At 36.9% G+C, this 23,728-nt stretch overlaps 1 protein-coding gene across 3 annotated transcripts in view; it reads right to left on the bottom strand.

Moving 5' to 3' along the window:
- Positions 1-8,585: 8,585 nt before the first annotated feature.
- The window catches only part of HECTD2 (HECT domain E3 ubiquitin protein ligase 2), a 72,475-nt gene continuing 57,332 nt past the window's right edge, over positions 8,586-23,728 (bottom strand). For 2 of the 3 annotated variants that reach the window (XM_059169473.1, XM_059169472.1), the window contains exons 15-21: positions 21,295-21,453; positions 17,971-18,045; positions 17,248-17,335; positions 16,911-17,017; positions 15,498-15,613; positions 14,204-14,347; positions 8,586-11,090 (exon numbers count right to left, since the gene is read on the bottom strand). In XM_059169473.1, the coding sequence (XP_059025456.1) occupies positions 10,970-11,090; positions 14,204-14,347; positions 15,498-15,613; positions 16,911-17,017; positions 17,248-17,335; positions 17,971-18,045; positions 21,295-21,453 (810 nt within the window). In that variant the 3' untranslated portion in view covers positions 8,586-10,969. Of the gene's footprint in view, positions 11,091-14,203; positions 14,348-15,497; positions 15,614-16,910; positions 17,018-17,247; positions 17,336-17,970; positions 18,046-21,294; positions 21,463-23,728 lie in introns of those variants that run through there. The other variant, XM_059169474.1, reaches the window with a different exon arrangement.

Below are 23,728 nucleotides of genomic sequence, written 5' to 3' on the forward strand. Positions count from 1 at the left end.
TTTAAGGGAACTGCTTTTGGGTTAATGTCTCAATTAAGATGTTTTTATGTTTTTTAATTTAGTTATTTATTGAGGTTTTTTATCTTTTTCTCTGTTCCCTGCCCCATCACAGAAATTTTATTTGTTGAATTAATGATTTTATCTTTTGACAATAAAAATATTTAGAATTGTAAGTTTCCCCGCAAATACTCTTTGCCTATATTTCAGGCGATCAGATGTATAGGTTTCACTATCGTGGTTTCCCGAGGCATTATTATAGACAAAATATCTTTCTTGACCCAGAGGAAATTATTATTCTCTACTATATTTTAAAGTTCCAAGAATATTTGTCTTTTTTTTTTTTTTAAGACAAAAGGGAGGCAAATAAAGAAATCATCTAAGGTTACATACACAGCCATTAAGTGTCAAGTTTAGGATGAGAATACAGATTACCTGACTCCTGGGGCAATCAATGAGAAAACATTTTGTCCATCTCTAGCAGCATAGTTTAAGCTTAGGCATTTCTGGAAAGCCTCCCTAGTTTGGGGAAGCATTTGAAATGAGAAATCATGACGTTTAGAGTCAGACAGATAGGAGTTCAAATTCTGCCTCAGTTCCTACGTGGGCCTTGGGCAAAAGTCTAGACTTTTCTGAGCTTCAGTTTTCTTACCAATTTTATACTGTTGTAAAGACTAAGTGAAATGTGAGATGTTGTACATAAAAATGTCTCATACACCATAGGTGATCAATAAATATGCATCTTTTCCTGGAAGTGCTTAGAGTGTGAGATAGCAGGTTTAAAAAATAAAGAATTTTTCCTTATTACAAAGTGCTCATTGCGAAGAGATTAAAAACATACAAGCAGAAAGACCAATGTAAAATCATGCATGATCCCAGTGATAACTACTATTAGCAAAGGGCAATAAATCTTTCAAAACATACACACACATATATAGACATTTATGTACACACACCCACTCACAAATATACATACACACATAACCAAAATTTGGATTGTACCCCAGAACTATCCTGCAACCATTAATGTACGGTGACCATCACTGCTCATTGATTTTGTTTCGTTTGGTGAATGAGCTACTTGGTCATTGGAGGCAGGCAAGCTCAGGCTCCATGGAGCTGGGAGTGGAAAGGCAGGCTCAGGCTGATGCGAATATGGCGGTAGGTGGGGTTCAGAAGGCTGACACACTGGAGTCCTGACAGCCAGGGTGGGAACTGGTTTGTGTGAGTCAGGACAATAGGCTATGACTAACAATGTTACCTAAGCAGGGCTAAGTTCTCTAGGTTCACTCCACTGACCGGATGCCTGTTCCCCTGCCCAGTAAAGTCAACAAGTCAGATAGGATTTTATCTGAGTTTACTGACCCAGCACTGTGCTAGGTGCTAGGTGGGGACACGGGAATTAACCTCCGTTCTCAAGCTGCTGATATGTGTATATCGAATCCCATACCAGTTTGAAAACACTGAGCACCACCTGAGAAATAAAGATAGGTAGGATGGTGTGAAAAACAGTGTGATTTGCCTTCCAGCTACTTTTGTTTATTTGTTTGTTTGTTTGAGGGGTAGGAATGGTTCAGAGCAAAGTTTGGCAGGAGAGAGAAAATTCTGGTCTGGAAGGCAATGGAGGGCAGGAGACGTGGGCTGATTTGGGGCAGAGCTGAGGGAGGAGTTGGTTGGCGGGGGAGGAGCGGGAAGTGCAAAGCTGAGCAAGGATGGGGCATTCAGTAAAGGAGCTATCCTCTCGGAATTTGGTGTTGGGGAAAATGCAAAATAGAGCGGAACCCATGTGAGGCTCTGGAGTTGGCAGGTGGTCAGGTCAACATCAGCTGTATCTTAGATACTTGATAGCAAGACACATGAGAAGAATACAAGTTTATAAAGATTATTCGAGGAGCCTTAGGATAAACAGGGGAAGCGTGAGTCTACAGTCAGGGAGTTGGTTAAGTATCAAGTGTTGAGTGTCTTAAACCAAGGAGGAGGCTGTAGGAATGAAGTAGAAAGAAGGGTCACATCAGACAAACATCATAAAGGTGAAGCTTGCTGATAGGAGCTTGAAGAGAAGTTGAAATGAGGTCACTATTTATACACCAAGTCCATCAGGAGAGTGAGTTTGCCTGTGACAGAGACCAGGAAGGAAGGCAGATTGAGAGGCGGCCTATATTATATACAAGTGGAAACACAGCACAAGATTGCATTCCTTGAGAAATCCTACTAAATAATCCTAGATTTGTCCTATTGTGATTTGTATGTTTGTGTGGGTGTATTGTGGGTATGTGTGCACATGGAAAAAGCCAAGTTGTGTTGCTGGAAAACCCAGCAGCTAAACTCAATGGGGATTCATGCTCCTATTGTCTGTCTACTCATGGGTTCAGTTATAATACCTAAATGGTGTGAAAACATTGAGTTGTATAATTGCTATGAAAATCCTGGAGGAGTTTTCCTGCTATAATACACATTTTAATGCTTCATAAGTATTCAGAATCACATTTGCTTCTTATGTTTGTAAAGAATAAACAAACGGTGTATAGAGCTAAACATTGGCCTCTAGCTGATATAACAGTCACTCAATAAAAGTGTTAAATTAACAGGACACCTGAGTGGCTCAGTTGGTTAAGTGTCCGACCCTTGATCTCAGCTCAGGTCTTGATCTTGGGGTAGTGAGATTAAGTCCTGTGTTGGGCTCCACACTGAGCACGGAGCCTACTTAAAAAAAAAAGAAAGAAAGTAATAAGTTAAAAATTAATAAGCCTTGGTGCAAATAATCTATAGGAAACAGTATATTTAAAAGTTTCACAAATAGAATGGGGTAAAAAGGACCAAGGGGCATGCTTGTATAAGCTGAGCTGAAACAGAAAAGGGTCATAGAATATAATACAATTTTATGAATTTTTGGAACATACCTACAAAAATCTTAAAATATAAATGTCCAAGATTGAGAGCAAGGGAAATGATCACTTATAGGAAATGAGGTAGAAATGAAAAGTTGAAAGCAGTAAGCAGGATTAGGTGACTCATGGGGGTGATGAGTTCTGTAAGTGCCCGTGAATTCAGCAGACATGCCTTAGGCCTATTCAAGGTGAGCAGCAAAACTGATCCCACTTCATAAAGCCTAGAGTTGAAAGGGTTGCTGTGGGGATGCCTGAATGGCTCAGTCAGTTAAGTATCTGCCTTCTGCTCAGTTCATGATCCCAGGGTACTGGGATCAAGTCCTGCATCTGACTCCCGGCTGAGCAGTCTGCTTCTCCCTCTGCCTGCCACTACCCCAGCTTATGCTCTCTCTCTGGGTCAAAATAAACAAAAATCTCAAAAATAAATAAATAAATAAAGGGGTTGCTATGTCTATGAAAAGGGGATAGAAAAATTCTACTCATAAACCCACTACAGGTGGGTTTATTTACACAAGTTTATTTATACATTTACACAAGTGGGAAAGGAAGTCTAGTCCAAGAAGTTAATATAAAAGTTGGTGTGGGAAACCTGGAGGGCTTGGGCTGAGAACAACATGGAACTATGCTACTAGGACACTTGCCCAACTCAGAACCCTAAGGTAAACTGAAAATGCAAAAATACAAAATCACAAATCATACAAGGAAACAAATCACTGTGAGATCCAGCAGATGAAGAAATACAAGAATTAGGGGACCTGACTGGCTTGGTTGACAGAGCATACAACTCTTGGTCTTGGGATTGTGGGGTTTGAGGCCCACATCAGGTATAGAGATTACTTAAAAATTAAATCTTTATAAAAAAAATTAAATCTTTATAGAGCTCCTGGGTGGTTCAGTCAGTTAAAAGTCTGCCTTCAGCTCAGGTCATGATCCTGGGGTTCTGAGATTAAGTCCCTCATGGGGCTCCCTGCTAGGCAGGAAGCCCGTTTCTTCCTCCCCCTCTGCCTCTCGCTCTCTTCTTCTGTTTCTCATGAATAAATAATAAACTTTTTTTTAAAAAAATCAACTCTTTATAAAAAAGATATACAAGAATTAGTACTTCAAGAACTGAAGAGTAGAGGGTGCCTGGGTGGCTCAGTGGGTTAAGCCGCTGCCTTTGGCTCAGGTCATGATCTCAGGGTCCTGGGATCGAGTCCCGCATCGGGCTCTTTGCTCAGCAGGGAGCCTGCTTCCTCCTCTCTCTTTCTCTGCCTGCCTCTCTGTCTACTTGTGATCTCTCTCTGTCAAATAAATAAATAAAATTAAAAAAAAAAAAAGAACTGAAGAGTAGAACCATCTAAAAGAGAGTACCAAACAAATATGCTGAAAAAAATTTTTTTAAAGATTTTATTTATTCATTTGACACAGAGAGAGAGAGAGGTCACAAGTAGGCAAGCCGGAGGTGGGGGGTGGGAAGCAGGCTCCCCACTGAGCAGAGAGCCTGATACAGGGCTTGATCCCAGGACCCTGAGATCATGACCTGAGCTGAAGGCAGAAGCTTAACCCACTCAGCCACCCAAGTGCCCCAAGTATGCTGAAAATTATTAAAGAAATAAAACCATATGAAGGAAAGAACAGTGTAAAAAAAGGACAGGTGGGCTTGAAAAGGAAACAAAAGAATTTCTAGAAATAAAAAAAAATAGAGCCATTGAAAATTAAAAAAAAAAAAATTAGTGGGTTGGTTAAACAACAGATTAGGCATACAGAGAGATGGAATGTTTGAATGAGATGTTCCAATATATGTTTAACAGAAGAGATTAGAGAGAACAGGGAGCATTATTCAAAGAGGAAATGGCTGATGCATTTTCTAAAATTGAAAGATACAAATCCATAGAATCAAGAACCATAATGAATTCTAAGTGGGATAAAAAATACACAACATATATCATCTTTGATGTTCAGTAGCATCATGAGAAAATATTAAAAGTAGAGAAAAAGAGATTATCTACCAAATGGTGTTTATACTGATAGCTAACTTCATATCAATAATGAAACTTGAAGATAGTGGATTAATGTATTAAAAGTCCTAAGAAAAAAATAACCATCAACATAAAAATGCATGCTTAATAAAGCTTTCTCTTTTTTAAAAAAAGATTTTATTTATTTGAGAGAGAAAGAGACTGCACAAGCAGAATGAGAAACAGAGGCAGAGGGAGAAGCAGACTCCCCGCTGAGTAGGGAGCCCCATGTGGGGCTTGATCCCAGGACCCCGGGGACCATGACCTGAGCCCGAAGCAGACACTTAACAAACTGAGCCACCCAGGCACCCCAATAAAGCTATCTTTCATGAATAAAAGTGAAAGAAAGTCATTCTCAGATGAGTGACAAAAGAGTTTACTACCAACAAACATTCAAGGAGCTTCTAATAATTTTAATTTGGGAGATAGAAAACTGATCCAAGAGGTAAGTGTGAGCAACAACAGATGAGGGAATGGTGTGCAGGGCAATTGTAAATACGTGGTTAAATCTAAACAAACACTGTATAATGTTTTATTGTATGGACTACATTAAACTTTAAAAATTCATTTTATGAAAGTCAAGTCTTATCCTAGAAGATCTCGGCAATGCATAAGTTATAATGATAATACCAAATATGATTATGGCTCAGGCATAAATATAAGAACTTATTTATTTACACACATATATATGTTAAATAGGTTTATATATAAGTACATGTTTTGTGTATATATTAACTAGATATATGTGTCTAGTTAATATATATATAACATATATACATATACTTATAAGCATATTTAACTTCATATTACATATATTTAAGATATATACATATATACACAAGTATATACAGACACACACACACTTATACATGCTTATACACAGGCTTATCTAACAGTTCTATCAGCTATGTATTATTATTTTCTTTATTTTACAGAGGTGAACTGAGAGTAAACTGAGGTGAAGAGATGGTATTCGTCCAAAGTCACGTGGTCACTGAAAGATTAACAAAGGATCAGAATCAAGAGTAAAGAAGTAACTCCTAAAAACCAACGAGGGAAAAAAAATAGGCCAGCATATTGAACAAACCATGCTGAGAAGAAATAGGAATGGTCTATCAACATACAAAAATGGGTAATAGTAATTGTATTAGTAATTGTGGAAATGTAAAAAACACAATGGTAAGGTAAAATCAAGTGTTAAGGAGAAAGTGGAGAAATGACAACTCTTAGAATGTGGTGGAAATTAATACTGATTAATACTGAGACTAACTGGACAGTAATCTCTGCATTTCAGCCTGTGATTCTGGCCATTCCACATCTGGGTTTACAATCTAGGGAGACTATACAAGTTCACTCAGTCTGGGCGAGGGCTCCTATCATGGCCTGGTTCACACTGGTGAAAACATCTAAATGTTAATCTGTGGAGGATGGGTCAGCAAACTGTGGTGTTTATACAGTTAATAGGATTCCATTCTGCAACTAAACTGGGGGTTATATCTAAATGTAGAATCAGGGCTAAGCCTGGAAAGACAATATTGGGTGTAGACACTCGTGTACCCATAGTAGAGTCTATTAGGGTATGTGACCGTGGCAGCGCTGTCTGGTGTCTACAGACGGGTGCGTGGGTGAGAGGGATGTAAGACTGTGCTGGAAGGGTTCATGACCACCGCGGGTTAATGGAGAAAGGACGGAGTACTTTGGGATTGCAGAAGGACACAAAAAGGGACTTCAACTCCATCTGTAATTTTTTATTTTTAAATAAAGTCAGGCAAAATGTTAACATATTAGATCTGAGTGTGGGGAAATGCTTTTACTGTATTAATCTCTGAAAATTTTCTCCGTATTTGAAATGTTTCATTAAAAATAAACTCTTCACTTAGGAGTTTTTAAATTATGCCGTTTACACATCTGTAAAATAGTATTAGAAACCCTTGTCCAGAGGATGTGGAGAAAGGGGAACCCTCTTACACTGTTGGTGGAAATGCAAGCTGGTGTGGTCACTCTGGAAAACAGCATGGAGGTTCCTCAAAAAGTTGAAAATAGAGCTACCCTATGACCCAGCAATTGCACTATTGCATATTTACCCTAAAGATACAAATGCAGTAACCTGAAGGGGCACCTGCACCCCAGTATTTATAGCAGCAATGTCCACTAAAACTATGGAAAGAGCCCAGATGTCCATTGACAGATGAATGATAAAGAATATGTAGTGTGTGTGTGTGTATACACAATGGAATATTACACAGCCATCAGAAAGGACGAAATCTTATCATTGGATAGAACTAGAGGGTATTATGCTAAATAAAATAAGTCGCAGGAAGACAATTATCATATGATCTCACTCATGTGGAATTTAAGAAACAAAACAGAGGACCATAGGGGAAGAGAGGGAAAAATAAAACAAGACAAAATTGAGAGGGAAACAAGCCATAAGAGACTCTTAATCATAGGAAACAAACCGAGGGTTGCTGGAGAGGGCTAGGGTTGGGGGATGGGATAACTGGGTGATGGACATTAAAGACGGCAGGGGATGTAATGAGCACTGGGTGTTACATAAGACTGATGAGTCACTGACTTCAACCTCTGAAACTAATGATACACTATATGTTTATTAATTGAATTTAAATAAAAAATAAAATACAGAGAAATTGATGCCCCCCCAAAAAAAACAGAAAGAAAGAAAAAAGAAACCCTTGCCTAGTGAAACACCTACAAGGATAAATTCCAACGCACTGTTTCTAGAATAAGAAATATTCTCCTAGCGCAATTTTAATGCCTCAGAAGCACTTTGTGGTCTTTTATCTGTGGTTGACCCCAGTGTCTGATAGTCAAAGACCTTCAGAAGGCTGCAGAAGCTGTGGTTTTACAAGTCGTCACCTTAGCACCAGGCTCCCTTTTGCATCCCATCATATTGTTTACCATATGCCACGTGCTGTGACTACTTTACACACGTTGAGTCACTTAATCCTCCTACAAGCCTACCTGCAAGATAGGGAGGGTTTTTATTTCCATTTACAAATTATTTTCACGTGGTAATTGAGGCAGGGGAGTGGGGGAGAGTAAGTTACTGGCCCAAGGAAACACAGCTAGTGAATAGCAAACCCAAACCCAGGCAGTCTGGTGCCAAGGCATGGTTCATAACCACCACACTGGACCAGAGGCTGTGTGGCCTTCGGGGTGAATTGGTTGTGTAGTTACCACTGAGAATTGATTGTGTATTTGCCACCCTGGTCTTCCTTCCTCCCACCCAGCTGCCTATCATCCATGAATCAGTCAGCTCTCTTCCATTCTCCCCTACATTCTCATAAGCTCTTCGCTCTTTTCCTTAAGCATGGGAGATGTGGGCTAGGGGAAGAAGACTCAACTAATGGTTTTGGGGGGGAATACTTAAGATCTGAAGTTGGCCAAGGAAATGTCATACTTGGTTCCTTTCTGGGTGGCCTCCATGGTGTTATAATGTTCATTTGACAGAATGGTCTGTAACCATCCAGACACTGGATAGACATTATTTCACACTAAAAATAATGTGAAAGAAATTGGTTTTATTTGGTGTCAATATCAACACATATCTTTTGAAGCTCTATATTTTCCTAAGCACTAGTGTAAGAGACAGTGTAATGAGAACAGTGTACTTTTATAAAATATTTTAAACTTATGGTTTTAATTAATTGCCTCAGGTTAAAAAATTGAGCTGAAGCCTGACTGATTGTATAACTTTAATATTTGAAAAATTTTATCCAGAAATGAACTTAATACAATACAGATTTGTACAAAAAAGACAGACTGTTAAAAACTTTTGATCATACAGACAAAAATATGATTAAGCAAAGATTTAAAAGGGACAGGACATTTTGTAAATACTGATAAATACAGCACAATGCTTTAATTTACTGTTGCAGATATAAAAATCAAGAATTCCTTAAAGATTATATTAAAAAAAGCAACTACATGAATTTTCTAGCTATTTAAATTAAAGAAATAGAACAGTAGTGGTTTTTTTTTTAAGAAAATGAGGTATTATTACACTGTAAACCAAAAACAACATAAATAAATAAAGGCAATTTGTAATTAAGTGATAAATGGTTACAAATTTCAACTTAATAACAACAGACAACAATAATTTTCTAGTTACTTATGGACTTTGTCATTTAAAAATTTGGCTTGCTTGTGTACTTATTTAAAAGTGACAGAGCTACCGATATACAAGCACATCATTAAACATGCAGACCAAGCCAACACAATTTTTCCGTCTCTACCAAATAAAAACTCTGTTTACATTTTATTTAAAACACTTAAATCTGATTTCTTATACATGATTCATTTGTGCTTATTAGTAAGTAGTAACCTACATTAAACATCTTACGCTCTAGTTCTAGCAGTGTAACAGAGAAGCAGTTTTACTTGCATATGGATTAAAAACAGAGCAAACAAAACCAACAGGCCTTTAACTCTCTTAGGCTTTTCCAAGATTTTTAAGAAGAAAAATCCTTTCCATGGTATACCTAGTGGAAAACCAGAGTCACTGTCATCACAAAGAGAACAGTAAGCTCAGTAATTCCTGTTCCTCGAGGATTCGGAATTGGCTCAAGCATTACAGGAGTACCAGCTGATCCATTCCTCCACCCTAAAGAATTCTGCTGGTTGGGTGTAGGAAGCATAGCAATAAGAAAACAGCGTAACTAAGAAAAAACTGGGGGACAGTATTATTTGCCTGTGAACCATATGCTGGTACTAAATGCTGGCTTCGTTATTATTGCAAATGTACCTCCAGAGTTTCTTGAAGGAAAGCTATCAGAATATAATAGAGAAGTCTTGATTTGGAAATATTTGTACCATGCCAATAAAACTGCTTCATTTGCTGTAAATAAAAAGAAAACCATTTACAGTCTGACTTAAAATGTGGTTTCTTTTTACGTGCTACTTGTTGAGAAACTCCAAAAAGAATACTTTTGAATTTACTACATTCAGAATCCAGTGAAATACAAACATTTTGGCCAAAATGCTGAACTTTATTTTGATACCAGGCTACATCATTTTGACACAGATGTTATTATTGTATTCACTTTTGTCAAATATCTTATCCTAGCCTTTCCCCAAAATTTGTGTTTCAGTACAACTGGTGTTCAAAAAATATTAGAAGTAAGCCTTGTACATCAATCAAAGTATATATAAAAACAGTTCTTTTCTTTTGTGCTTGTAATTGACTTAATTTATCAACAGTTAGTTAGATCTGATATCCCCTCTAATGTCCTGACCCTTAAGAAGAAATGATCATTATACAAATATTACAGAATACTCAAAGTAACTAGTTTACTGCCAATGTGCATGCAGACTAACATTACTTAAAAGAACGGAACCTCGAATCCAATTAGTCTGAAAATAGTTAACACTCTTGTACATTCATCTTTATTGATTTGTAAAAGCTGTATACACATCTAAAACCCTGAATTTATTTTGTAAAAATAAATCTTTTAGCAATAAATGGCACTATCAAAATCCCATTATTCTCAAGCTATTATGTAGTTATTTACATGCTTTTCAGCAACAGTTGAAAAGAATCTTATAGGACCAAAGCCAGTATATCAAAACAAAAACAAAAACAAAAACAAAAACCCTGTAAACTGCATTTATACTGTTGTCGTTTACCTCTATATGAAAATATGGCTACATGCCTCACGTGAACGAGAACAGAGCTGTGTGCTTTGCCACTGTGAGCCAGCAGCACAGTCTGCCATGGGGCCCCGCTGGGCTCCACTACACGGTAGGGCATTCCTCACTGGGCTTTGCTTTCCCAGTGGAACACCTGTGCAGAACGACCTATGGAGAATCATAAAGTGCTATAAAAAAGAGGGCCTAGACCCACACCTGTCTCTGCCATCTGGTCTTTTATTCACTCAAGCAATTTCTGTGTTTTTAGAAAATCATGCCTCCCCCACTAAACATATTTTATATTTGATTTTTAAAAAATCAGTATCTTTAAGTTGGTGAGCTTTGTCAAGGTGTTGTGAGACAGAGACATGAAAAGGTTAAAGGCACAATAAGAGGGAAGTGAATGCTACATATAAAATATATTTCAAGTCTTCTAGGTTACTCAAGTCCAAAACCTTCTGAATTTGAAATTCCAATGATCAATTTCTGTTTTAGGTCCTTTTTGCTCTTGTAGGGAGGAAGGCAAAGTTGATTGAAGCAGGTGTGGGCCACAGGCAACCTAGGGAAAAAATTTTTTTTTAGAGATACTAAGTCTCAAAATGCATACAGTTTAAGCGCTAAGCTACTGTCAAACACGGTCAAGTCAAACCTAGCTTGCTATTGCCAAGAGGTGGCTCATGAATTCATGAATTCTCACTGAACAGATACTTACAGAGTTCTTGCTATGTTTCGGCACCGTTGTTCTAGACACAGGGGTGGGTTTACCCTGTGCTCATGCGAACCTTGCATCCTAGAGGCGTTACTGTTGGAGGCAGATCTGAATTTGAATGCTGTCCCTGACTTACTGGCCATGGGATCTTGTCCGAGTGGCTTCATGACTCCGTATCTCAGTCCTTGTTACCACGGCAGGCTCAACTATCCAAGTGGGTTGTTCAGTAGAAGATTTAAAGAGCTATGTGCATAAAATGGCCAGCAGAATGGTGGATAATACAACTGCTATAATTATTTCAGTCTTGACTGTCCAAAAATAATAAAAAAGGACATTACTGGATACCTGACGCCCATGCTTTCAGGGCCGCCACCCTCAGGCAAATGCGGCCTTCGTCCTCCAGATCTTCTGGACCAGCCCTGGTCTTGGCCCTGATGACACTGTTTATCTTCACTCTAGACCACTACCCTTTCCCTAGGCCCCTCCTTCAGACTTTATGAACTTCACAGCATCAGAAGGGCCATCAGAGAAGTTAGTGAAAAAGAAAACAGGAAATGTGCCAGGGAAAAGGAGAACATTTTTAAAAGAAAAAAGAAGTTTGTAGGATTAAAAGACTTAAAACTGTCATAATCAGTTTGCATTTATTGTTTGGTCTACAACAAGTGTTTTTATATGCAGTGTTTCATGTAAGCCTCAAAGCAACCTAAAAAGTACTTTTTGTTATCCTCATTTTACTGATAAGGGAAACTAAACATGGGAACATACAGGTTAAGTAATCTGTTCAACACTACGGAGCTGGTAAAGTTGTAGACCTTTGATAATCAAACCCAGATCAGTCAGACCTCACATCAATACTGTTACCATGTAAAAATTTAACATTCTTATTTAACAAAAATCTAGTGGATCTACAATGGTGATGTACATATCTTTGATGGACAACTATATTTCATCTATGTGAATGTCCTACTGCAAATCCTAGAGTTGTGGAAGATTCATGACTAAACCATGGATGCTTACAAAAATACTCTCTGAAATAACAATAGGAAAAGTTTAGATGTGATATCACTTTTATATTAAACTACATTACTCACATTACTCTATTTACTTATTTTTAAGGTAGGCTCCTTGTTGGGTGAGGTAAGCTCCACAGCCCAATGTGGGGGTTGAAATCATGACACTGAGATCAAGACCTGAGCCAAAATCAAGGAGCATTTAACTGACTGAGGCACTCAGGCATTCCCCCAGGTTACTCTTCTTAAATTGACAAAATTTTTGTTACTCAATATCCTGAAAAATTAATTTCTGTTATATAAATAAGTCTATAACCCTTAAAAAACTTTTTTAAAAAATATTTTATCTATCTATTTGAGAGAGAAAGTGCAAGTGAGAGAACACAAGCAGAAGGAGCAGCAGAGGCAGAGGAAGAAGCAGACTCCCCGCTGAGCAGGGAGCCTGATGCGGGGCTCGATTCCAGGACCCTGGGATCATTACCTGAGCTGAAGGCAGCCGCTTAACTGACTGAGCCACCCAGGCACCCCCCAAAAAAGCTTCTTTTGAATTTTTTTCATTTTTGGTCTTTAATTATAAATCTTATTTAGACATTTCTTAATGTATGTGTGTGTGTGAATATATATATAATATATATGTATGTATATAAATATTTGTTTTGTATTTTAATATAATGTTGATGTTGAAATATTCATTCAAGAAACATTAATTGAACACCTAATATGTGTGTGGCTATTTGAAAAATATAAAGATGTATTAGGCATGACCTCTGCCTTGAGGGGCTAAATGACTAAGATAAAGGTACAAGATGCTAAGTGACATATGATTTCTATAAAATATTTGAGGAGTACATCAAAGGAACAATGATTTTTTACTTTACCGAGGAAGTTGATGTGAAAATGGATCTTTAAGGAGGGGTATAACTTTCTTGGGTAGAGAGACCCCAACTGAATATCATATATTAAGAGAACCACTTTAAAGTATGAAAGAAGGAAAGGACAAATGTGTTGAAGGAGTAGAAAAATAGCCTGCTAACTAAAGCCTGGGACAAGAAAGGGAAACTGCTATGTAATCTTGGGGAGAAAACTATAAAGCTTTATCAGACAGGCTCTAGATTCTAGAGCCTCCACTGAAGGAGAACAGTAAAGCCATTATGGCCCAAGGAAATACCATGAACAAAGCAGTGTTAAGGAAAATGAATTTAATAGATAAAAGAATTTAAAAAGGAAGAATCTGAGCAAGTAGACCAGGAAGAAGGCTATTTCAAAAAGCGAGGAAGGAGACAAAAAACAACTCCAGCAGGGTGGTGGCCATGGAAAAGGAAAGGGCTGAGTCCAGGTCTAAAATGAAAGGAAGAGCTGATAAAGCTCAGGGAGTGAATTGGGTGGGAGAAAAAAATGATTCGAATAAAAGCAGCGTCTACTCAAATCAGCTTTAAAAATTATAAGATGTTTGGGAAAACAAGTAGATCAGTGTTAACCCATCAATAATATTAGAAAGCAAAGCCATCATTATTACTTTCATATGCAAAGTGTACTAGATTTACAAAAGAAGGACTACTATTAGAGGATTTCTTGTACTAATCGTAATTCAAGCCAAAAAACTCACCTTAATATTTTTAATAAAAAATACCTTTAAATAAAAATGACATTATACAATGTACTACTAAAAGCCAGCTAGATTCTAAAAGAGACTACAAAAGCAGTCGATTTAGCAAAGTAAAAAGTTGATAGAATTATTACTATTGGTAAGTCTCAAAAATGAACAGAGAACTTTAATACATATACTTTCTACTCTCTCATTTCAAGGTTGTATTTACTCCCAAGATATTTTTGCTACAAAAATGACTTCTGATCTAAAGAATCCTCTAATCCCAAACAAATAATGTTGTTGTTGTTATTATTATTAGCAAAGCTTGCAGATTAAAAAAATAAAATTACAATCTGGAAATTTACCAGTTAGTGGAAGTTTCATTCTTTGAGATTTTAAAGTTCAAGTCAGCCATTCCTCCTACAGGTACTCTGTCACTTCCTGTAGTAAAATGTAGCAACTTCTTTTGAAGATCAAGAGGAAATCCAAGCACAACATCCCAGAAATATCTAGAGAACACCAAAGGAAATTTATATAAAATGTCTTGTCAAAAATTCTGCAGATCATAATAAAGTAACATAAAGTAAGCTCTAAGGAATAAAACTCCCTTAAACATACGCAATAGCCCTTAATGTGAAGTTAAGGAACGGCAAGCTTCTATATATGAATCAGATTCTTGACTAACATTATTATGAAAGCAACCTATTTTTTTTAACATCTTAATTTTATTTTTTTTAGTATTCCAAGGTTCATTGTTTATGCACCACACCCAGTGCTCCATGCAATCCATGCCCTCCTTAATACCCACCACCAGGCTCACCCACCACCCCACAACCCTCCCTTCCCAAACCCTCAGTTTGTTTCTCAGAGTCCATAGTCAGTGACCTATTTTTTTTAAAGTAGGCTCAGTGCCCAGTGTGGAGCCCAGTGCCATGCTTGAGCTCACCACCCTGAGATCAGGACCTGAGCTGAGAGGAAGAGTCAGATGCTTAACCAACTGAGCCACCTAGGCACTCCAAAGGTAACATCTTTATAGAATTAACCAACTGAGCCACCTAGGCACTCCAAAGGTAACATCTTTATAGAATTATAAAAGTAGTTAAACAGTAGATGATACAAAAGCCATTTTTCTCCTATATAATTTACAAGTTTTATTTTTATTTTTTTCAGCACAGTGCCAGTAAAATGCTATTTGTAAGTAGAGCATCCCCAAATTCTAGAACCGAAGTCATTTTTTAAAAAAGCAAAATCTTGGGGCACCTGGGTAGCTCAGTAGGGTAAGTCTGACTCTTAAATTCAGTGCAGGTCATGATCTCAGGGTTATGAGATCAAGCCTCATGTTGGGCTCTGCACTGGGTGTGGAGCCTGCTTAAGATTCTCTCTCTCCCTCTCTCCGTCCCTGCCCCACCCCAGCTCCCGCCATCTCTTTCTAAAAATAGATTAAAAAAAAAATCTCTATACTTTTGTAGAGACTTATTTATATCACTTTCTCCCAAGGGGATTGCCAAGTGCTTTCTCATATTTAATATTCTCATGTTACTTTCTAAAGATAAAATAAGACAGGGTGGGACTACGATATTTCAGCTAACTTATACAAACAGGCCCCACTCTCTCATTCCCCCTCCGGCAATCTCGGTCTCAGCAGCGGGATGTGCTGACCTTATCGTTAGGTCTGTTTTTGCGTAGCCATCGTACTGAGTACTTCTCTGCAGAGCGTGCATGTCCAGTTCCGGACTTCCACAGACCAGAATTTCAACTTCTTCTGGGCGAAGCAGCTGTCAAGAATTATTTTCCAAAAATAATAATATAAAGTGATTAAATAAATGAAAGTGAACTGTCTTCACTGAATCGAATGATAAGACACATGACTTCTTTATAGTAAATCGTCATTTTTATTAAGGAAAAAAAAATCTCCATTTTAGTTTTCTACTGAGGTTAAGATATTTTTGCTTCTGAAAGTTTATAAATCTTGTCAAACTATTAGGCTCTCCCTTTTGCAAACAGTAATTAGCAGTTTGCCAGAAAAATAAGCAGATGACTAAGCATGAATTCAAATGAGAACTCTTCCCTGCCCCTGCCCCACCCCCCGCCCTTGTCCCTCCCCCCCCCCCCCCAAGCCTGCTTGAAACTCTCAGCTATTCCAGCCTCCTTCCAGTATCCCACACGCCTCCTAGGTGCACTGCAAAGTCTGGGTACTTGGTTATAGTCCTCCTGGTGTAGTTCACTGGGTTTTTCACCTACGTAAGTTGTCTCTCACCTAAAGAGATTAAAACTTAAGAGCAGAGACCACGCTGTGCCATTTCATTTTTATTTTCCCTCCTCCACCCCCATAACTAAAAAACCTAATTAGAGCTCAATAAAGTGCTCCTTTTTCAGCAATGCTTTTAACAACAAATAAGGGACAAAGGTTACCTTAAAACCAGCTCTCTCCTGTAATAGTATCTCAAATGGAAGACCTTACTCCAAACGCTCATACTAAAACTGAGGGGGAGATACACGTGGCCTGACAGAGCGCCCCCTGCAGAACTGGTGCAGAGAGCAGGGCTTCATTAGAAGACTTTGCCTGAGTTTTCTCTGACACAGTGTTCTGAATGGCAGATGACCCACCTTCACATGGCTAAGGCATGTCCAACCAACCAGCGTGCATCATGACTCTGAGGACAAACTACTTCCTACGGGCAAAAGGTAACTCAGAGTTGCAGCAGGAAGCAGTTATAGATACGTTCCTTAGTCAGAAGTTGTGGCTTCGGCCAGGCAGTTTAAGTATAACTCTGTTTTCTGTGCTTTGTTCCTTGAGCCTATGGGGATCTCGTCATCTAACCTTAAGGAAAATTCTTAAAACCCCAAAAGACATAGTATAAGACAGAGCCCAAAGAAGGGAAAAAGGAGTTGACTGGTCTTTTCTCCCATTAGAGAATTAAGGCCGAAGGAGAAAACTATTTTTTATTTCTAGCTCTACCTTCAAAAAGTAAAAAAACTTCTATTTTAGAAGCTTATCTATTTCAGGACTTATTTGTCAATATTACAGTATTACAAAATCTAACCAAAAGCACAATTTAGTTTTAAACTCACCATCAGGGCATTTGAAGCACACACACTATGAAATCCATAATAAAAGGCAGCAAACTGCTTATAGATGGATTTGTTGAGAAGAAAGTCAATATAAAGCTGCACATATTCTGGAAGGCAATTTTACATCCATTAGATAGTAAAAGTAAATGGTAAACATTCAGGCATTTCAACTAAGAAATGCTGTCTCCTCATTGAGGAGGGTATGTGCTTTGGTGAGTGCTGTGAAGTGTGTAAACCTGGCGATTCACAGACCTGTACCCCTGGGGATAAAAATATATGTTTATAACAAATAAAAAATTTAAATAAATAAATTAAAAAAGAAATGCTGTCTCCTTACCTTTCCTATTTTGATTGGTAACTGGAATTTTATCACCACCTGGCTTTAAATTGTAGGATTTAATGATTCCAAATTCTTCTTGAAAAACCTGTTGGGATATTCCAACACAACATATTTATTGGTATGGTTAATATAATAATAGGCTTCAACGAACAGGTTTGTATAAATTTAAGAACAGGTCCCCCCCACCAATCTACAAACTACGGGGACTTAACCCTCTCTGTTGAGCACAGTTGAATACCTTACTTCTGTTCGTCAACTTGTATGGCCATTTAGGTAATACTCAGGACTTAGGAGCTGTGTGGATTACTCTGACTTCCATTTCCCAATTACTGTTAGGGGAGAGGAAATGAGACCATTTTGGTCTGATCCACTAGTTTCTGCTCCTAACTTGCGCTGAAGCTACAAGAGAGGCTTATTTTTAGAAGCTGAAAAGCTCCGAGGAAGTAGCTGAGCCAAGGGCATATGACAGGTGCCTAGCAGAGTACCTGCACCCTGGGGAGCTTCTTTAGGCATTTTCCTTCACTGGTCATCTACATGGGTCTGCTGTACTCTCTGTGCTTTATCAGGTTAAGAGCCCTTATGATAAGGGATGGTGTGTGTTAATCACAAACCACAGATTAATCCTTGTTCATCTGTTCTAATGATAGGTGTTGAATAACAAATGGCATTTTCACATATGAAATACATGGTTAACAGAAAGTTATTTGCCCTGAACAGTACCTGGAACGTTGAGAAGAAATCTTCTTCAACATTGCCTTCATAGGATAGGAGTTCACTTAACCCATGGGCCAACTCCTGTGAAAAGATATACATTACCTGTGTTTTTAATCCAATATTACTACCTAAAATAGTTGAGCAGATCTACCATAGTGAACTCACATGTGAAATAGAGTAGATACGCTCTTTCAGATTTTGAACTAAAGATAATATTTGGGATATATTTTTCCAGGGCACAAAATGTTTGTTAATGATTTCTACCATGTGAAAGGCTTGAAAAACTCACTGGGAAAAGTCATGTAAGAGGAAAACATCCAGTTCAAATGAGAGAGGCATAACTCTGGGATCTGTTCTGATGCAGCAAGAGAAGAGCACAGTCTCCATCATAATTCACTGCCATCAGCAACATTATTATTTATGAATTCGTAGTATTTATCAACGTACATTCTTCAAAAATCTGTTGTCTTAGGATTCATCTTTTAAGTATAAAAACACACAGTTCATACATGTTAAGTGGTTTCTACATTTAAGTTACAGTGCCCATCTCTCTCCCCCAAAAGTTGGGAACAGTGGAAGAAGTATTTTCCTATAACTCATGTTATCTATGAACAAAGATTTACAAACAGAAAAATTGACCCAATATTTAAAAATATTTTTCAGGTTTTATGAAAAAAATTAAAGTTTTTAGTTATTTTAAATTAGTAGAGGAAAAGGTAAACAGCATAAAATGTTATATACTTATATACTTAAAAACATAATACATTTTTCATTCTGTTAAAACCAGAAATCTTTATATAAATCTAGGCTGGCACAGTTGGCATAATGCTTCAATTATTAATAAAAATCATGAGTGCTGAAAATTATAATTGGGAGTTTGCAGTTTTTAAGAATGCCACAGACTAGCAGGTGAACCCAGGGGAACAGATTTACCATCATCTTTCACAGATGAAATTTTTAAAGACAAAATACAAAGTCAATAGGTTATGAAGTTATATATTTAGATCTGTTTTTATTTGGGACTATAGGCCCTTTATTTCCAGACTTTGTATTTTCAAGCCCCTATTTTTGTTGAGTTTTTTTTTTGTTTGTTTGTTTACCTATACTGTCAATCTTAGACTCTTAACTATAATATGTTAGTTCTAAAATACTATTAATCATCCGTATAAACTTTTTATCATTTTGTAAACCTGTAACTGAATAAAGAGTGTGTGAATATATGAATACAGTTTTTGCACAGCATTTGAGTTCTCTGCCTGGTCTTATTTAATACAATATATCTGGGAGTGATAGTCGCTGCTTCAAGGATATGCTCGAGGCTCCTCTGTTCTCATCTAAAACCCTGAAGTGTAATTTTCACAAAGCTGTGGTTGGGAAGATTTCTTATTGTTGCCACAGAACAATCCCACTGGTTTGTCTAAGGAAACAGTGGAATATTACTGCATTTATTAGCATCACAATATAGGAATCTTGATTTATTACTAAAGGGCCAACATAAGAAAATGAAATTAACACAGTGAAATCTTCAGCTCCATAATATAAAACAATATTTCAGTGTAGTCATTCATAAAATACCCATTATTAACTAAAAAAAAAAAAAAAAAAAAAAAAAAAAAAAAAAAAAAAAAAAGCTGGCTCTAAATGAGCCAAATTTGAATAGTTTTAATCATAAAATTAGGCATTTTATTGGCAAAAACCGGTAATAAAATTAGAAAATTGGTAAAAATTTTGACAGAAATTTAATATATGCAATTAAAAAATTACAAAAATCTAAAATGAGATGGTAACTCAGATACTAGTGTATTCCTTACATTTTACATGTAAGAAAAGTAAGTGAATAATCCAGAGTCATAGCTAGGATGTTGCAGATATAAGACTACAGAAAAGAGAACTTTGTTTTTTGTGGTTTTTAAAAAGATTTTATTTATTTATTTATTTATTCATTTGAGATAGAGAGTGAGAGCATGAGCTGGGGGCAGTGAGAAAGGGAGAAGCAGTTTCCCCACTGAGAAGGGAGCCTGACTGCAGGGCAATTCCAGGATCCTGGGATTGTGACCTGATCGATGCTTAACAGACTGAGCCACCCCGGCGCCCTGAACTTTCAGTTTCTTAATCAGAGCCTGCTCTGTTAACTTGTGCACTCTCATATCATACTATTTTTTTAAACTATTAAGTCATTTTTGATTTGTTTTGTTTTTTTGAGAGTGTGTATGCTCCAGCAGCAGGGGGTGGGAGTAGGGGGAGTGGGGTAGGGGTGGTGGTGCAGGCAGAGGGAGAGAGAGAATCTTAAGCTGGTTCCACACCCAGCACAGAGCCACTTGGGGCTTAATCTCATCACCCTGAGATCACCTGAGCCAAAATTAAGGGCCAGATGCCCAACTGACTGAGCCACCCAGGCACCCCACTATTAAGTCTTAAAAAATGTAGATTTATGCCCTTAATTGAAGATATCCTAAACCAACTTCCAAAATGTGTCTGATATCAAACCTCTGGGGAGTATGAAGAAGAGTTTCCTAACCAAATATTTTCTGGAGAGATTTCTCAACTCAACAGGAAGTCACCAACCCTACACCAAACTCACTGGATCATTAAAACACAGGGATATTTAGGTAGGAATACTTAGCAAAAGAGATTCTCCCCATCTAGGCTATTTGCTAAAGATATCAACGAGAATTTCTGCTGACCAACAGTACCAAACTGAGCTGTAAAAAACATTATTTTAGGGGACTGTCAGGAGAATATGTATAGAATCCACTCCTCTACTAAATTTTAATCTTTGATTATATTTGATGATGAGAAATCTAATTTCTGAGGAGAAGAATGTTATAAGAGACAGTACCACGAAATTCATTTGTTGCATTTATTTTAGAGATTTTTTTGCAGATACTGTTACTGATACTGCATAGTATCATCTTAATAAGAATCCACAGATGTAATCAATTACTAAGGGCTTTATTATCTCATTTAATTGCCCCATATATAAGTTTTGCTATCCCATTGATCACATAAGGAAACTTGAGCTCAAAAAGATTAAATAACTTAGCCAAGTTCACAGAGCTAGTAAGTGGCAGCCTGGATTCTAATCTGTTTCTCTCTCCTTCAAAGTCTGTTCTGCTGTGCTGTAAGAGCTTAGGAGGGCAGCAAAGTGGGTGATATCTCTCTGTGAGGAAGAAGAAAACTAGATGAAAAAGGTGATGGGTTACATAGATAGAGAGAAACTCTACTTAAAAATAAGAACAGCATTAGATGGAGAAAGACTTCAGGTGGAAGAGAGATGATTTATCATTAAGGAGTAAGCATTAAGGAATAAGCTAATAACGTTATACTTACAGGCATAATTTGACACAAGTCGTCAGTGGTCACACTGCAGATGCCTACTGGTATATTTTGATCACTAGGAATGATGGGAGGGCTCAATAATTTCTTGTAACAGCAGGGGGGGAAACGAATATCCAAGGTAATGCTGTTATAAACAGCTAGTCCCATAAGCTATGCATACTGAATGTTAAGCATTAACATAAAATCCATGACAACAAATGAGTTTTGAATTATGCATCAGTCTATTTCTTGCATACTTCTTTCAGATCTAACAGAGACTTGAATTAATCCCACATACTTCCTTTTATCTTCCCTTTATTTTACACAATGTAATTCCTTGATTACCAAGTCATGTGAAAAGGGAGGGGGGGGTTGATAGTATTTGATGATTTCTCCAGAAAAATTTATCTAAGATCACAGCAGACAGCAATTTCAAACATTTCATAAATTATGTGACATACAAGAAAACATCTTCTAAATTTATTCTAAGTTTAAATGATGATGGTGATTTTGTAAGTAGTAGAAGCAATTTATTCAGAACTCAATGCAGAACACACTTCTAATTTCGGTGATCATTTTAACTATTTTAAAACTAAATACAGACTATATAAAGAGAGCTGAATTGAATAAACATACGGACACGGACACACACACACACACACACACACACACACACATGCTATTGATAGGCTAACATGACAATTGCTCTCTTACGGAAATACTTGGAAGGCCTTTATTACTTGGAGTGTACACAAAGTGTTCAGGTTAAAAGCTACAGATGTTGTCTATATAAACCCTGCCCAGTTATATTTTATTTATTAGTTTTATGGTAGAATGTAAGTCATCCATTTGCTGAAAGAGGGGTTTTAAATGTTTTATTTCAGCTGTGAAATAAAGATTATTATATCAAATTACTAAGAAAGTCATTAAGTTTATAGGCTCAAAAGGAAATCTAAACATATGGGCTGGATAAATTACTGAAAATTATTTTAAAAAATTGGAAGATAATGAGTATTTCAATTTGCCAAGGCAGAATGAAAGTTAATAATAACTTAAGGAATAAACAGATATATTATTTTATAGGTAACTATATCAACAGAAACTGAGTAGTGTATTCAAGGGAAAGATACTGAAAAGGAGATCTAATATGCTTCCATACTTGTGATAATAGCTATAATGACAGTGACCATAATACTATGATGGTTACCATTTATGATTATCTACCACAGTGACAAGTTCTAAGCATTTTTCATTAAAAATTTTTAAAAAATTATAACTCTGAAGGCAGGTCTTTTGCGGATGATTTGCCACAGGGTAGCTTTATATGCAGACTACAAGGTTTCATTTCACACTAAGTCAGTCCGTGCTGGCTGAAGCAAGGACGAGATGGAGGATGGGGCAATCCTGCTGGACCACTGAGGCATCGGGTGGTACAAACAGGGTAGATTTTGAAAACCTTCTTTCAATCCCCCTTTTGGTAAAAGCTCTTCTAGTTTAAAAAAAAAAAAAAGTTATATTATGGCTCTTCATGCAATCTTTAAAACATTTTATAATTATTATTACAGGTTTCACCATAACATTTCCTGTAAACTCCAAAGTCTTACTATATTTAAAACTGAAGTATTAGGAATGCAATGTTGGCAGAACTATTAGACCAACAAATCTTTGGTCCTGAAACTAAAAGTGAATATATATACAGAACTAACTATATTTTCTCAATAGAGAATGCACATTCTCAATTTTTATTTCTCACTTTTGACAGATCTATCACCTACTTACATGATCATAATCCATTACCAAATCCTATTTTTCCTGTGAATTATCATGATTTTTCAGTATCAATCTCACTTTCTATAGTTTTTTTTGTGAGTGTGCATGTGAGATAAATACATATAATAATGAGATAGTAGTTATAATCAGTTAATTTTAAATTTAATTAATTAACTTGAAATATGCAGCATGTGTAAATATGCTGAATGTGCTCGCTTTTTTGGGTAATCCTTGAATAGGAACTAATGACTACCACAAAGGAGGCTAATTAGTAAACTTATGATTTTATGGATAACAATATTCTAAAAATGCGATTTAAGCTAAGTAAGATTTAATACTGCATTATAAATATTAAAAAGTCAAAATAATCATCCAAATCTAAGCTGTGATAAGAATGTAAAGTATGACAAACATGTATCAGGGAATTCAAAAAGCTTAAAGGGTAGTGAGAAGTATTGGTGACTCAGGCCTTCAATGAAACTGAAACATTCAACAAATGATTCCTGTAGATAACACTGTAAAAACAGACGTTTAAAAGACGTTTAAAAGACGTTTAAAAGTTCCATATTATGGAACTTGGTGCTTTGGACCTTTGGACATGACGACATATGTATAATTTCAAATTAGGTTTACCATCTTAAAGTGCTGTTTTCTCCCTGCTAACCTTTCTTCTATC

Source organism: Mustela lutreola, chromosome 4 (genome assembly GCF_030435805.1).
Source record: "Mustela lutreola isolate mMusLut2 chromosome 4, mMusLut2.pri, whole genome shotgun sequence".
NCBI classification, from domain to species: domain Eukaryota; kingdom Metazoa; phylum Chordata; class Mammalia; order Carnivora; family Mustelidae; genus Mustela; species Mustela lutreola.